Consider the following 16,418-nt stretch of genomic DNA (forward strand, 5'->3'; position numbering starts at 1 on the left):
GACCCAGCTTGCCCCAACTACCTGCCTGATACCCATGACAATGGCACAGTCAAAATTTCTGTGAGGTGGTAGAGCAATATCCCCTTGTTCTACGAAAGCACAGTGAAACTCAGAATAGCCCTAAGGTACAGTGAGTAAGGAACATAGATGCGTTGACCTGTCTTCCAATACAAAAGGAGTGGCAGTCACAGTAGTCTGGGATGTTCTGGGGGAACAGCAATCCTGGATACAGCACGTGGATGCAAATTCCAAAGTCTGTGCTTCCATGTCGATTCAGGGATTATGGTACAACAGCCAGGGTAGACCCAAAACTATTGGGTATGAGGGTGACTTGATAACATCCAAGGAAATGCTCAGGAGATAAGGGAGTCCCATCGATGACTTCCACCATAATGGCACATTCCTTGAGACGTAGTGGGATGCCATTGTTAGCCGCAAACATGGAATCAATATAGTTGCCAGAAGCTCCACAATCGAGAAGGGCCAAAGTGTCTACACACATGACCTGCCAAGCACTCTGTATCTTCAACACCAACAAGACTACCGGCTGCATGTGCTGGAGGACCGAAACGGGATTCAGAAAGACTGGAACTTAAGGTGGGCCTGTTATTGCCTTCCCCATACACAACAGGCCTGCTTGTTTTCCAACTTCCTTGGAGGACGTAGAAGACAAGATCCCATGTAATGACCGGCGGCTCCACAATACACACACAAAGGAAGGCTTCTTCGGTGTTTATTCTCAGTCTCCCTCAAGGGACCTCTTACAGCACCCAATTGCATAGGTTCTGGACCAGATTCAGTAGGTCTGGTACTCCCTTAGGGGTGGCTGGAGGTCTAGGGTATGTTTTCTCAACCCAGCACCTTTCACCTTGTCTTTCCGTCAACCTATGGTCAATATGAAACACCTGGTCCACGAGAATCTATAAGGTGTCTGGTTCTGGTATATGAAATAGCTTGTCCTTGTATTCCTCTCTCAGGCCCCGACAAAACAAGGTCTTCTGTGTAACTTCTGGCGATTGTGAGTCTGTTGCCAGTTGCCAAAAGCAACTAATATAGGCAATAATGTCGCTGGAACCTTGTTGGATGTCCAACTGGTCCTGAGCTGCTGAGGCCAGGTTAGTGGACTTGAAGACATCCAAAAATGCCTTTTTCAAATGCCACAAAGTCGTTCATTACAGGACTGTTTGCTGAAGCCAAAGGAGCAGCCCAAGCAAGTGCATTCCAAGTCAAATTGCCCAATATGTATCCAATCTTGGCTTTGTCCTGACTGAATTGAGTAGGTCTAAAGAGAAAATGGATTTTACAGTAACTGCAAAATTCAGCCACACCTCTGGGATCACTGTCATACTTTAGAGGTGAAGTGTGGGCCATGGCACTCTCAACCTGAACAGTGGCTCTAGCTCTTTAAACCACCATCTTCTGTAGGGTGATGTTTTCTTGGTGGAGAGTGGACATTTCCAAACGAAGAGCTCATAGTTCATCCCTGAGTTCTTGGACCTCGTCCATCTCTGGGTCGGAGGGGAGGCATCTCAATCTGTTAAAGAAAGCATCACATGGGTGCTGCATACCTGAACTTCTTGGTGATGGATGCAGAGGGGTAGACAGTCTGTCAATTAATGCTGAAGTGAGGAAATAGTAACACGAGGAACCAGCCCAACACCCACCTGGTGGAATAATAGCTTGGGGTTGGACCAGCTCCCAAAGTCATGAGACGGCGCTTCCCTGATTAGCGTGACGTCAGAACTGTGAAAGCACTGGCGGGGAAGGCCAATTAATGTCCAATAGATAGTTGTGTAGTGCACAGAACTCCAAAGGCAGGTTGCTGGTATCTGGAGGCAAGCGCTGGTCTCTGTAGGCAGATGTCGGTCTTTGGAGGCAAGGCACCCAAACTTAGACTCGAGACTAGGCAATGACATAGGACCAAGAAGAGAACAAAGGAACAGGGATCTAGAGGCGAGAGAACAAGGGACAGAGAACCAGGAAAAGAGACCAAGAGAAGCCTGGCAGAGGAAAGTCCCCCTCCCCCAAGGGAACCCAGGACAGAGGCCCAGTACAAGGACCACCCAACCCCATGAAGAACAGAGAAACAGGCAGGGAGCAAGGCGGGCCAAGGAACAGATATAGACCAGAACCAGGAACACTAGGGACAAGGAACAGAGCGCAAGAGCGTGCCAGCGATCAGTAAACAAACTGCAGCGAGATGCGGTTTGCTGATGTGGGTGGGGCCCTAATAAGCAACCGAGACCCAAGCGTGGCTTGCAACGCAAACCTGCGTTGTTCTATGGCTAAGCAGACTGCGCATGGGCAGAAGGCAGCATACGGTCGCACCGCGCATGCGCAGACCTGCAAACATGGATGCCCCCAGGGAGCTGGTGGCCGCGAAGAAACGCGGTCGCCACAGGCGTCTTCGGGGTAAACCCTCCATGATGGGACCCACTGGTCCTGTTGACCCTGCCTACTCATCCAGGTAATTGGTGGTGGCGTGACACTTAAGTTTGCTCACAGTGCTATTTATGTACAGTCTGACATTTAATATGTTGGTTTAACTCCAAATGCTCATTCAGTGTTCCATATGATGTCATCTTATTCAAATAGCACTTTCCATTCAGTTCGGTATTCAATATAACATGGATTCATTCAAACCGCAATTCTCATTCATTTTAGTATTCAATATAGTTTGTATTCACCTATATTCCTGGACCGTTACGTGCCTGCTGTCTCCTGGAAGTGCTCCAGTCTTCCAGTGACCTCTGACACTCACTGGATCTTCGCATCTCCCTAGCGGTGGTCCTCGCTGCTCCCGCTCACCTTCTACGTAGCCTGGAAGCTGACCACCTGGACTCTGCTTCCTCGCTGGGCATGTCTCTGCACACCCCAGCAATTGAAAATGGATGCAGACAGCGTCCTCTCTGCTCTCCAGCAACCCACCTTCTGATTTGAAGGCTCCCCATTATGCAACCACCATGCGACATGCTTGCTCCGGGTCCTGCAGGTCTCCTGGGATCGGTGCTGGCATTTACGCTTCCTGTGCTCGTTCCGCCACAGCGGTTTTCCTCTCCTTGCTTGCTTGGGTCTCCTCCCTTTATAAACCCGAGCCCTATTAAGGGACTACAAGTGTGAGTCGTTGGCTTGTCTTGCCAGACCATAATGAACCCAATCAATGGGACTTGCCTGACATTCAGTACTGGATGCCGCCAGACCCCTCTTCTTCATCCCAGTACCAGAGTGTTGTTTTCAGTAGGAAGTGTGCACTGCCCCTAGTTGCTTCTTCCTCTTCTCAGTACTTGGTAAGCACTCATAAGGAAAAACATGGCATGAGTGTAAGTAGCCCATGAAGGCTGAGGGACAGGAGGGTATGTCAGTGTTAGGGAAGGGGGAATGCCATGTCTTGCTGTCTGGCACCCTCTCCCCAATGACCCTCAACCCAGATGATCGTCCCTCGATTATCCGCCCCCAGGGTTGGGATCCAAAAGCGATGGTCCTTTCCTGGCCACCTGAGTAGAAGATTCCTGGGGAGTGGTTGTGAGAGTGCCTTCTGGTTTCTCACAGGAGGCATTGAGAGATGTCTTTGTTACAAAAAGGGGGTTGGGCTTGTAGCAACTATAGCGATGTAATGACATCACAGTCAAGAACCGATATTGCTTGATCAAATACGCACTGCTCAAGCCTATGCTTAGCTTCGTCTATGGGGGCATATAATCTAATAAGTGTTTGTAAAGGGAACAAGTGGAAAACAGATTCGAACACAAAATACAGCCTGTTTGAATATCAAGTCATGCCATTTTGGTTATGCAAAGCCCTGCGGGCATTTCAGTCATCGGTGTTGCTAAGTCTAGAAAATATCAGGGGCTATACTACTGTCGGGACTAGGGGCTAGCTAGCCTTCTGCTTGTAGCTCCTGAGCTTCAATCCAGGGCTGCAGGCAAAAAACCCAGGGCTATAGACCCCCCCCCCCTTAGCGACCCCCTAGCAACGCCTCTGATTTCAGTATTTCATCAAAAACTGCTGGACGTCATGAGCCGTGCAGGGCCAGAGACAAATAATGGTCGTGTTGATATCAGTAGCTGGTGCATTTCAGTAGGTATTTGTATTGTAAGCGTGACTCTACAGATGTTTTTTTTTCTAGGAACGTGTATGGTTCTTATGTGACATACTGTAAGTGCATCTTTTGTTACTTGGCTGGAGGCATGTCGTCCGCTGATGAGGAAACCCCGGCAGGCGCTAGAACCCAGAGAACTGCTTTATCATGGCCAGGGCAGTCACGCTTGCTATCAGTGGAAGTTGATCCGCCATCCAACGTCTTGCTGAACTGCGCCCATCTGTCACATATTACAGTATCGCCAGCCGCGTTTGATCTGCTAGGCGTCCCGTAGAATGTATGCTGTTATCGATATGTCTTCCAGCGCCTGTATCTTTAACACCGTTCGGGAGATAATCACGTCACGTGGCCAAGAGATGCTCGCCGCAGAAACACTGAGGAAAAGATGCGCTAATGTTGTGAACTGCCACAGCACCTGCAGCCCGGAGAACTGCCTGAGGAGACAGTGCTTGGTTCCTCCACGCGACAAGGCTTCGTGGGGTTCCCACCAAGATGTGACTGTGCAGCCAGGGAGCCCTGTTACTACATTTCCTGCGGATGATTGCCGTGGCAGTAGTAGAACAACAGAAGGGAAGGGGCGTTATCAGTAGCAGCGGTGCCCCTGCAGGACTCGCGTGCTGTGCAATACAAGATAAACATCCTCCGCTCCTGAGAGAGGGCTGCCGCAGCCTGCCCCCTCGGCTTAGCCTGGTCTGGGACCCGACCTGCCCCTGTATACATAGGAAAAGGAAAGGCAGCCGCGCCTGGGAGGAGAAGGAAGGGGGTGGCACTGTTGGGAGAAGTAACCCCTCCACGCCACCGTTAGCAGCAGCCAGCAGGGGCTGCGCAGGCTGCCAGCCACCGCACTACGCCTCACTCGAGTGAGGTGTAATATGAAAGCTCGGCCCTCGCGCCCAGCTGCTGAGGGACGGGCTCACCTGCTGAGGAGGGGGTCGACGGCGGGAGCAGGACCGCCAGAAAAATCATGGCCACTGACAGTAGGTGGCTTTATGTTCCGGGTGTGGGTGGGGGAGGAGGGGTGCTGTTCTACTGCTGTGACAGTTGCGTGTACTTTTGCTTGTGCTTCATCATATTGTTGTGTGCAAAACAAACAAGCTTTTCGGCGTTTTGCAGGCCTTGTCTTGCCAGCATGTTTACAAGTGGACCGATGCACTTGCCGGTATGAGCGTCTCCGTTGTGGTGACTGCAGCTGTCTATGAAAGAACAGCACTGGTGTTGATGTACAGACATGAGGGGCAATATGTCTAAACCCATGGGACGTTCTTTCTGCACGGTGCGCACGACCGAGGCGCGCTTGATATGCATATTTCATGAACATGGTAAATACATGGGAAGTCGTGTCCGACATACCTAGAATGACCCGTGCATTGATGTAATCTTTTTGTAAAATGTCAAATGGCAACTGCCCGGATTATGCTTACACAGTTTTGACTACTGGCTATCGTTTGCAAAGCGTTCTGCTAAGACCCATGTTAGGTGGCTGTAGAGTCCTGGTTGTTTTCCATTCATTCTGGGACTTCTAGGTCTAGCCTTCTTCATTAGGACTTCAGGACTACAAGACCCAGAATTCTAAGAAACAACAAATAAGGATTGGTCGTCAGCCTCCGGAAATGGGTCTGATACTAACCTGGAAATAATAATGAGGAAGACGAAGTGATGTGGACAGTTTATCACCCGCATTTCGTTCTAAAATAAGACACGTGACCAAGGTTGATAACATGCATGCTGTTTTCATATGGATGTGTGTACACCCGCCTTTTTGCACCTATCTTCACCAACTGTAAATGCTCATGTGGATGGGCACATATACTGTTGTCGACATTTCTTTAATTACAATCTTTCGTTGAAATGACACCATTTTGAAAAGTTGTAGGAGCAGGAAAGTTGATCCAGCACAGAAAATCCTTGTTACTATTAATTTAATCTCCATGGCAGACTTCCCCAGGAAAAGTTATAGTTTCTGAGTCCACTCGGATATCTTCGAAAGACACCCCCCGCCGCGCCGCTAAACTAGACCGGCTAGTATAGTTTTGCCCTGTGTATCCTCAGAGTGGACCATGGAGCAAACCGCCCGGAGGGCAGAGGGCACGATTGTGTGGGTCCGGTTCATAACTTAGTTCTCGGTGCATTGTAGTTTTGGGCAAGTGTAATGTGCTCAAAACACACTGCGCCTCAACAGTGGGTTGTAAAAGGACACACATTGTTATCCGAATAGGTCAGGCCCCTTTTTATCTGTTCCCGGACCTATTTTATGTCCCAGTCGGACGAACACCTGTTCTTTTGATTTGAGCCAATACAAACCGTGCATTTTTGAGGCATTTGCAGGTTTGCGTCTCAAAGCGAACTACCAAATAGCCCCATGTTATGCATGCTGTATTAACCAGAAAGAGGCTGTCTCGGAAGTACCCCCTTTTTGACACTGCGAGAACGCTGCTAGCCGTCTTCAATGACTCCTGATATTGCGCTGTTCTTTAATGAGGGACTGAACATTCTCTCGACACCATGCATAATAAACACGAAGCTGCCAGCCTGCATCAACCATTAACTAAAATCAAGGGGGCTTTATCCCCCGAATATCTAGCTAATGAAGGGATTAGCGAGCCTTAACGTTTCCTCTGTCAGTCCTAGTTTTTAGTTTCTGATCACTCTTCATTCTGGTACTTGTACTCCTGCAATTCCAATGGGGAATATACAACTGCAAGTACTGTAAAAAAAAAAACAGCATGACATGAGCTGAAAAGTCTGGAATTACAAAAGACCTAAAAACGACAGGGGACAAGTAAGAGGTTTTTGTTATCACATTTTCTGCGGCCAATGCATGCAAATAGATTGAGGGTGTCTCATTGTCGTGTTGGCCGCAGGGACTCGCCTGCGTTTTGGATCAAGAGCCTAGCGGATGAAGGGGTTTTTAACAGGCTTTTTGTGGGTTCTGGGAGTCCTGACTGAACCTGATGGGTTCCTTGGTGAGGGCAGGCTCGGACTGGCCTAAGGGGCAATAGGCCCATCGAATACAAAATGCTGGTGTGGGGAAGTTTTTTTTGGTCAAAGTGGACCAGTTTGCTGAGTTAATAAACTCTGCGACTAGTAGTTTTGACCAGTGTTGCTGAAGAAATATTCTTTAAAATGCAGGCCACCCACCCCCGGGTACTTTTCAAACAGTTTCACAAAAGGCATGAACATGCCATTTGTAGCCTTGGGCACTTTTTCATTGGTGCCCGAGATAACTTTGTGGCCCAGCCCGAGCCTGAGTGAAGGTTATGTTATTGTGAATTGTACCACGCACCTCTGCAATTTCCGTGGTCTCCCGGCGCTCTGGCAGATCTAAAAAGGAAAGTGGGCTTGGGGGAGCCTGCGTGGGGGTTTGGTTAGTGGGATCGAGAGGGAGAGCGTTTGAGAGCTTTGAAGTGCTGTTGGTAGTTTGTCACAGGTATTAAGTGGGTTATAAAAGAACAATTCTAATTCCAGTAAAAACGGTCACTGTGTGCTGGGTTTGTTTGTGTGGAATTGGTGTAAATGCTGAAGGGGGTCCGCCGCCCTTGTACTGGGTTGGGCCTCCGAAATGAGGGACAAGACACACTACGTCTTTTTACACTCCTTTATTTTACTCCACTAGTTTCCTCTACCCTATCCCCTTACTTCCTTTTCCCAACCCCACACCCCAACTGGACCCTCCCACATAGTGAGGCTAACAGGCCTCCAGTATAACCATCTCACCCCCCCCCGCTCCTTGAACACTAAGTGGGGGTCAGTCCATTTCCTGTAGAAGTCTCAAAGGTTTTATCTTGACACGCACCGGGCGCCCCACCTGCGGGCCCCCTGGTCTTGCCCTCTGCGTGGGATGCCATGAGTCCTCCCTTGCGTCCCATTCTTCCTCCAACGCCTCACCGTCCCCCAGATAGGACTCGCCTGATTCTCCCTGTGTGTCCTCTTCCATGTCACTTCCTCTGAGGATCTCCTCCCTTGCCGTCTTGAAGTGGGACACGTTTCTTGTGATGGTCCATCCATCACCATCACTCGCAGTTATCATGGTTCCATTCCGGTACGACACTGTGAGGGTCTTGGGCGCGAATGTGGACTCCTCCTTTCTTTGTTTCGCTTGCTTCACCAGGACCTGATCTGCAATGTCCAACATAGATTCTTTGGCCCCTCTCCTAGTATCTACCAATTCCTTCATGATCTGCTTGGCAGCCATATCGCGTGTTCTTAGATCATGGTCCTTGTGGGGGTCTCTTCCCTCTTCATGGTTAATGGGGAGCTGTGTCCTGATTTGTCCGAAAATGAGATCTGCCGGGCACTCGCCCCTGGATCAATATGGGGTATGTCTGTATGACAGCTGACATCGGGATGGCAGCTATGGCCACTGTGGATGGTATGATCTGGACCTCAGTTAATCTCGAGTATTCATCGATTAGTACGAGCACGTAGGAGCCGTCTCGCATGGAGCCCAAAGAAGTCAATTGCCACCTCCTCCCATATCCCTCTTGGCAGACATGACATTTTCAAGGGGTGAGGTTTTGGTGGAGGGCCCACCACCCTCCATATGGCACAACTCTGCAGCGTGCTTTCAACTCTGCTGTCAAGTTGGGGAAACCAGACTTTCTGGTGAAGTAGCTTCTTTGTAGATGTTATTCCCCTATGACCCTTGTGGGCGAGGTCAATGACTCTGGCACAATGATCTGGGCATTACACTCTTGCATCCTTTGAGGAGAATGTTGTCTTCTGTGACTGAGTTCTTCCTGAACCAAACTCAAACTCTGTACGTCATCTTGAATGAGTTGGCCCAAATGTTTGACAATGTTCTTCGCATGTCTCATCCTTCCTGCATGAAGGCATTGTGTTACGGTGTTGAGCACCGTGTTGGCTTCCAATTCCTGTTTGAGCGTCTTCCAGGCAATCAGGGAATGGTTTCATCCAGTGAATGACGTAATTCAGGTATTCTTCTGCTTTTGATTGACCCTGATGCTCAGTTCCCTTTGGATGGTGCGACAGTCTCCCGGGTTTTTGTCCTTCCCTGGCCTGTATTCGATCGTGAACTTATAGTCTTCAAACTGGAGGCCCCACCGGGCGATGCATGGTGGCATCCGTGCCTTCGGTCTGCCATAAATCGTGAGGAGGGCCTGGTGGTATGTGATGATGGTAAAAGCCTTGCCATACAGAGAGAAGTGGAAGTACTCCCAATCCCATACCACCGCCAGGCTCGCCTAAGCCTGGGAGTATCTTTGTTCCCTGTCAGTGAGGCTGCGACTGGCATAGCCAACCACGTATTTGATGTGCGGTTTACTGGGGTCAAACTGTGACAGGATGGCTCAGAGGCCCACTGGGCTGGCATCAACCGTTACCACTGTGTATTTTGCCGAGCTGAAATAGGCCATGTCAACTGCTGCCGCAATGTTCGAACAAATGCTCTGAAAGCTGGCTTGACACTCTGATGACCAGATACGCTCCTGCCCCTTGCAAAGGAGGCATGGTATCACAAGTATGACACTGACACAAAAAGGTACAATTTGTAAAGCCTTCATTGATGTTTCAATGGGGTTGGAGAATCTCCTACTTTGCCCTATAGCTAAAATGGGATTAGTCTCGACCATCAAATAAATAAAACAGCCCTAGTTCAGTCTGTTAAATCAAAATGGTCTATACTTAGAAAACCTAATGCCTGCCCTACCTTGTACAAAACTTGTGAAAGGAACAAGGTACATACAAAGGAAAGTCAGTGTTCAAATATAAAGAATACATGTGTCTGAGTCAGCTTTCCTCCCCACGTTGGACAGCACGGAGTAAAGCTGTCCCCGTAGGTGCGATTACACACTCTGGTTCAGATTCTTAACACAAAGGCAGTTTACAACGTGGATCAAGGACCACCTGGCCTTCCATGTTAAAGTCTCACTTTCCAATTTCCAAAACACAGTTCACCATAAATTTCATGTCGGTCCCCCCTCTGTCGGGCTCAGACCTCTTAAAGCAAAACCAAATCACTTGCCAGGGTTCCCTTACCCAAGCTTAATTCACCTCATTCAGGGGTTCCCTTCCCCAAACATTTTACCCCTCCGGTCTCCCTCAGTTGGGCCTGGAATGTTTCCTGATGTTGAAGACTTTCTAATGTGCATGGCTTTTCTACGGACCTCTGCAGGACCACTTCGACTTTCCAGCTTTCAACTCACACTCTTGTATCATTTGCCCCAGTGCTTCCTGGTCTGGGTAGTTCACTGTTTGTGCATCAAAGTTCAACGTTCACCTTTTTACTTTCCCCTTCTCTCTGGGTTAATTTTTTTTATCACCCTGTTTTTACAGTTCATTCACTTTATCGCTACCAACTTTTCACCTTTCACAGAGACTTTTGAGTGGACTACTTCCTTTCGCCGTACTACTCCATTACTCAGTATCGCAGACTTTACAGCTATCGTTACTACAAAGTTCATTTGCAGGTCTGCCTTTCTTCGCATCTCACCAACACGTGTGCCTTCAATTGTGCGATATAATGTTGCCACTTCAATCTTTCTTTAGCACACACAGGTCTCTCGTGTTGCTTGCCAACTAGCCGGCTGTGTGCGTTTCTTCCTTGTCTCTACTGTTGCCCAGTATACGAGCCAAGGTTAGTACCATAGGCTTGGCCTCGCCTCCCAAACTCTGCTGTTCACCCGTGAGGGTCGCTGGCATCCTTGAAACACAATGCAGCCTTTGTTACTCACCGGTGAGATGAGTGCGTGGAACCGGGGAGTATCCAAAACCCAGGAAGTTGCTTGAAGAGCTTTGGGTAGAGCCTCTACCCAAGCCTCCTCTCTGTGAGGGAATAAGACCTTCAAAATGATATGACCTCTTGCTGTAATTAACCAGACAAGGGGACTGATCACCCAGAAGGGCGGGGGAGAACGCACCGCCACGAACCAGGCTGTAAAGGAAAGAACAACAAGTAAGTAATACGAAGGTAACACTTGTCCCCTGTAAGCCTTACTAATTGATGGAATACCTGAGCTTTTTCCCCCCGTAGAATGGAAGAACAGCACACTACCGGGAATCACCTAGGAATATAACAAGACTTAGCACCTAACTGATTTAAACTATGACACAATTCATGAGGTGGACAGGATCTTACCAGTGGAGAAGGACTGGAGGATTTGAGCAGTTCAGAACACAACAACAGGGATAAAATAAGAAAAAGGTAAATGTTAGTAGGATACTAATACCCGGGCGGCACGAGGGTCGCACTGGATTCGGGATGGTGCGCAGCTGCAGAGCGTCCTTAAGTGCACAGGAAACACAAAGTTCAATCCAAACGTTCTGTTCGTGAGTCAAAAAGTCTTACCACTGGTGAAGGAAGAATGAAGGTAACAACCAGTCGGGATGGCAGTTCGAAGTAAGGTAAGTTGAAGGCAGGCAAGGTCTGGCACGAATGAAGATAACAACCAGTCGGGATGGCAGTTCCAGAGATAGGTAAGTCGAAGGCAGGCAAGGTCTGGCACACTAGCGGATAGGGACTATGGCAAAAGCGTGTAGAAGAGAAGTCCGGGAGAAAACAGGGTTCCGGTACACTTGCAGGCGAAAACAAAGACAAAACTTTTTCTAGCGGGGTCCGTGGAAGCAAAACAGAGGTTCGGTACACAGGAAGGCAAGTCAACAAGGGAAATCCAATAGCGGGTCCAGTAAACAATCCGAGTCGATTCTGTAAAGAGACAAAAGGGGTTTGGCACTTGAAGAAGGAACTTCTAAACGCCGGGAGTAGCTGTAAACAGAAGCGGCGTCCTGGCTGCATCCACGGACTACATCCGTGAGAGAGGCGGGGCAAGCCAACGCGAGGCTCTACCGCCGAACTACCGCACGGAGCCAGGTTTTCTGGGAAGTGTAGTTTTCGAGTTGCTAACTTCCACGGCAGCTGCCATCGTGCATAGAATGGGGCAGCATGATGCCGTATCCTTCTGGGGAGCGCCACGAACCTTCTAACCTTTCTGGTAGCTGCACTGGGAAACCGAAGTGCTAGGGATGCAGGTGGCCGGGTTTTGCACACAGGACGAGGTGAATGTCGACCCATAACAGCATTCGCCCCCAAAGGCGACGGCAACCCCTTGCGGGCATGGAAACGACGCAGGAGTATGGGTGAGTGAATATTACTCAAGGGTTCCCAAGACCTATCCTCAGGACCGTACCCCTTCCAGTCGACCAGCTAAAAAGGCCGACCCCTGCGGAGTTGAAAGTTCAAAATATCAGCAACTTCATACTCGTCCTCGCCATCCACGCGAATAGCGCAAGGTCGCGTAGGTAGACGCATAAAAGGAAGGCAAGGCTTGATGAGACATACGTGGAACACTGGATGCAGTTTCCATGAAGTAGGCAAAGAAAGACGCATTGCCACAGGATTTAAAACTTCCGTAATGGGAAAAGGACCCACAAACTTCGGCAGCAGCATACGTTTGCCAGGAATGCGCAGATTACGCGTAGACAGCCAAACTTTCATGCCCACTTTGTATTCCGGAGCTGCAATCCTATGTCGGTCAGCGTATTTTTTTGCTCTCTCCTGGGCAAGCAGAAGGTGGGATGGAACTCCCCTACGGACCGACTCCAATTCTCTTACACAAGCCTGAGCGGCCGGGTTGTCAATGGGGAGTGCTGGATCCAAGGGCAAAGAGCGTGGATGGAATCCATATAAGGCAAAAAACGGTGATACACCTGAGGCACAGTGTACCGAATTATTGTAGGCAAATTCGGCAGGGGCGAGCGCCTCTAACCAGTTAGACTGAAATTGGAGACACAGGCATCGGAGGAATTGCTCTAGAGAGGCATTAGCCCTCTCAGTCTGTCCATCGGTTTGTGGATGGTATGCAGAGCTGAAACGATCGTCAATGTGAAGCGAAGAAGTCAAAGCCCGCCAAAAGCGAGACGTAAACTGAGGGCCGCGGTCTGAAACAATGATAGAGGGAAGTCCAAAGAAACGAAAGACATGCTTGAGAAACAAAGAAGCCAAGACGGGGGCTGAAGGCAAACCCGAGCAGGGAACAAACAGAGCCATCTTGGAGAAGTAGTCGATGACTACCCAGACGGTATCATAACCGTTTAGAGGAGGTAGGTCCACAATGAAGTCCATGGAGACCATATACCACGGTTTATGTGGCACCGGAAGGGGACGCAAAAGGCCCACAGGCTTGGATCTAGAGACTTTGCATTGAGCACACACTGAGCAAGAGGCCACATAATCGATGACATCCCTGGGCATTGATGACCACCAAGCCCAGCGGCGCAATGCCTCCAGCGTCTTTTGCTGCCTCGGATGGGCTGCCATCAAGGAATCGTGTGACCAGGCTAGAGCCCGAAGACGTGCTTCTCCAGGAGGTATAAAGAGACGACCTTGGATATAAGGCAAGCCCTGTACAATGTCGAGGTTTAATAATTCGCATTCCTCCTTATTTGAAGTCACCCAGGATGATATAAGGGCAAGGAGTGAAGGCTGAGGAGTGCAGGCACAAACCACCCTTTTAGGTAACAGCAGGGGATGATCAGCCTTAGAAATACAAGTACTGTGGGATAACCTCGAAAGAGCGTCAGCACAGGCATTGAGACGAGCCGGTCGATATGTGATGACAAAATTAAACTGGGAAAAGAAAAGATGCCAACGAGCTTGTCGGGCCGTAAGGCACTTCATTGATTTAAAGGCAAGGAGGCTACGATGGTCCGAATAAACAGTAACCTGATGACGGGCACCCAACAGATGATGACGCCATTCCGCAAAGGCATCTCTGATGGCTAATAACTCGCGCTCTGTGATAGGATAATTGCGTTCATACGGGGTCAATTTCCTGGAAAAATATGCCACTGGATGGATTTCCCCTGGATCAGGACATTCCTGTGACAACACTGCCCCAATAGCTGAACCGGAGGTGTCTGCCTCCACTAAGAAAGGGAGGAGAGGGTCCGGGTGTTGCAAGACCGGTGCCGTCGAGAAGGCGGCCTTCAGAATTTCAAAGGCCCGTTGTGCCTCCGGATTCCATGCATACGGTTTCTTGGAGCTGGTCAGTGCCGTTAAAGGAGAAGAGATCGATGAAAATGAATGGATGAAACGCCGATAAAAGTTGGAGAACCCCAAGAAGGACTGCAATGCCTTGACAGAGGTAGGAATGGGCCATTCCAGAATCACTCTAACCTTGGAGTGACTCATTCGAATGCCACGGCTGGTCAAGTCATAACCAAGAAATTCCACCTCGGTGGAATTAAAAACACACTTCTCTGCCTTGACGTATAGGTGGTTCTCCCTCAACCTCTGCAACACAAGACGCACATGTACGTAGTGATCCTTCATAGAGGATGAGTAGATAAGGATATCATCCAGATAAATTACAACAAATTGGTCCAGATAGTCATGGAAGATGTCGTTCATGAAGGCCTGGAAGGTGGCCGGGGGATTACAGAGTCCAAACGGCATCACTAAGTATTCAAATAAGCCATAACGTGTCTTAAAAGCAGTTTTCCACTCGTCCCCTGCTCTAATCCGAACGAGATTATAGGCACCCCTAAGGTCAAGTTTAGTGAACACCACTGACGAACCAAGTTGATCCAAAAGCACTGATTTCAACGGAAGAGGGTAATGGTTTTTTACCGTAATAGCATTCAATGCCCTGGAGTCTTAACAAGGGCGCAGGTCCCCCTCCTTCTTAGGGACGAAAAATAGTGGAGATGCCACCGGGGATTTTGAAGGCCTAATAAAGCCTGTGTCCAAGGCTTTATCTATGTATTCCTTCAGAATCTTGTCCTCTGGTAAGGTGAGAAAAAAGACTCTGCCGGCTGGTATCTTGGCCCCTGGTAACAGGTCTATCGGACAATCATAGGGCCTATGAGGAGGCAATTGATCTGCCCTGCCCTTATCGAACACATCCAGAAAGGATTCGTATTCAGGAGGAATGTCTATACTGGCGTCACGAGCGATGGCGCCTATGACAGACAAGGAAGCCACCAGAGCTTGACAAGAAGACTCCGGGCATACATACGTGTCCTGAAAACAGTGTTCATTACACTCCAAAGAAGGGAAGCGAACACTCTTCTTTACCCAATCAATAGCAGGGTTGTGGTGTTGCAACCACGGAATACCCAATATGACCTGATATTGAGGAGCCTTGGTTAGATCGAATGAAATCGATTCAATGTGTCCGTCTTCGGTCTTCATGCTGACAAGGGAAGTATTCTGTGTGACCAAACCGGATACCAAAGTTGTACCATCCACAGTATGAACCCTCTCGGGTTGAGCCTTGGGTAGAATGGACACATTGTTTTTTGCAGCATAATCAAAGTCCATATAGTTCCCCGTAGCTCCTGAATCTATGATAGCCAAGGAGGAGAACGTAGCGTCTTCGGCTGTGGTGAATAACACAGGAAGACTGACAGGAGCAGACGAAAAACCCTGTGAGTCCAAGGAAAACACTCCCGGCGTAGGGACTCTATCTATCGCCGGGATTTGGCGTTTCCCGCCTTTTTGACTGTTTTTTTGGGACAGTCTTTCAGTTGGTGTTCTGAAGACCCACAATACATGCACAAATTATGTGAACGTCGATATTCACGTTGTGCCGGAGTCAAAGGGCCCCTCACCGCCCCTATCTGCATGGGTTCTGGAGTTGGAGCAGGAGGAGTAACTACATCTGCTGGAGAGGGGGTATGGACCGGGGTTTTACGTTCCCCTCTTCTTTCTGACCTTCGGGCATCTATTTGTAACACCAAGTCTAACAATTCACCGAAGGAGGTCGGAACGACCGGTACTGTGGCTAGGATATCTTTTAATTCTTCAGACAACCCCTGGTAAAATACGGCTGATTTCTTCTCTTCGGGCCAGTCTGTCTTAGCAGCTAGCGGATTGAATCTGGTGAGATAAGAAAAAAGAGAAGAAGTGCCTTGTCGTAGACTCAGCAACTCAAGGTCCGATGCTTGAGATTTGTAGCGATTATCAAAGACCTTATTTATGGGCAAAATGAGTTTGTCACAGTCATAGAGGATGTAGCTGTTGGACTCAAGCAAAGGGTTGGCCCACGCAGCCGCTGTACCCCCGAGATGGGAAAGAATAAAGGCTGCCTTGGTGGTGGAGTTTGGAAAGGCGGTGGGCCGACACAAGAAATGTAGTTTGCATTGATTTATGAAAGTCCGGTATTGTTTTGGGTCTCCAGTGAAGCGTTCCGGAGGGGCCAACGGGAATTGTGTGGCCATCAAAACCGGGGCCGCAGAAAACCCTGAAGCGGAAGCTGAAGGTAAACCAGAACCTGAGGCGGCCGCACCCGCCATGTCTACCCCCAGTGTCGGGGGAGTTTGAATACTCCGTAAGCTGTCGATCCTTTGATGCATGGCGTCATGA

The 16,418-nt window shown here is 49.2% G+C and overlaps 1 protein-coding gene across 3 annotated transcripts in view; it reads left to right on the forward strand.

Moving 5' to 3' along the window:
- Positions 1-3,990: 3,990 nt before the first annotated feature.
- The window catches only part of SYT16 (synaptotagmin 16), a 695,358-nt gene continuing 682,930 nt past the window's right edge, over positions 3,991-16,418 (forward strand). The window contains exon 1 of one of the 3 annotated variants that reach the window (XM_069638935.1): positions 3,991-5,076. In XM_069638935.1, the coding sequence (XP_069495036.1) occupies positions 5,064-5,076 (13 nt within the window). In that variant the 5' untranslated portion in view covers positions 3,991-5,063. The remainder of the gene's footprint in view (positions 5,077-16,418) is intronic. The other 2 variants (XM_069638933.1, XM_069638936.1) reach the window with 2 other exon arrangements.

Source organism: Ambystoma mexicanum, chromosome 14 (genome assembly GCF_040938575.1).
Source record: "Ambystoma mexicanum isolate Mex_15411 chromosome 14, UKY_AmexF1_1, whole genome shotgun sequence".
NCBI classification, from domain to species: Eukaryota; Metazoa; Chordata; class Amphibia; order Caudata; family Ambystomatidae; genus Ambystoma; species Ambystoma mexicanum.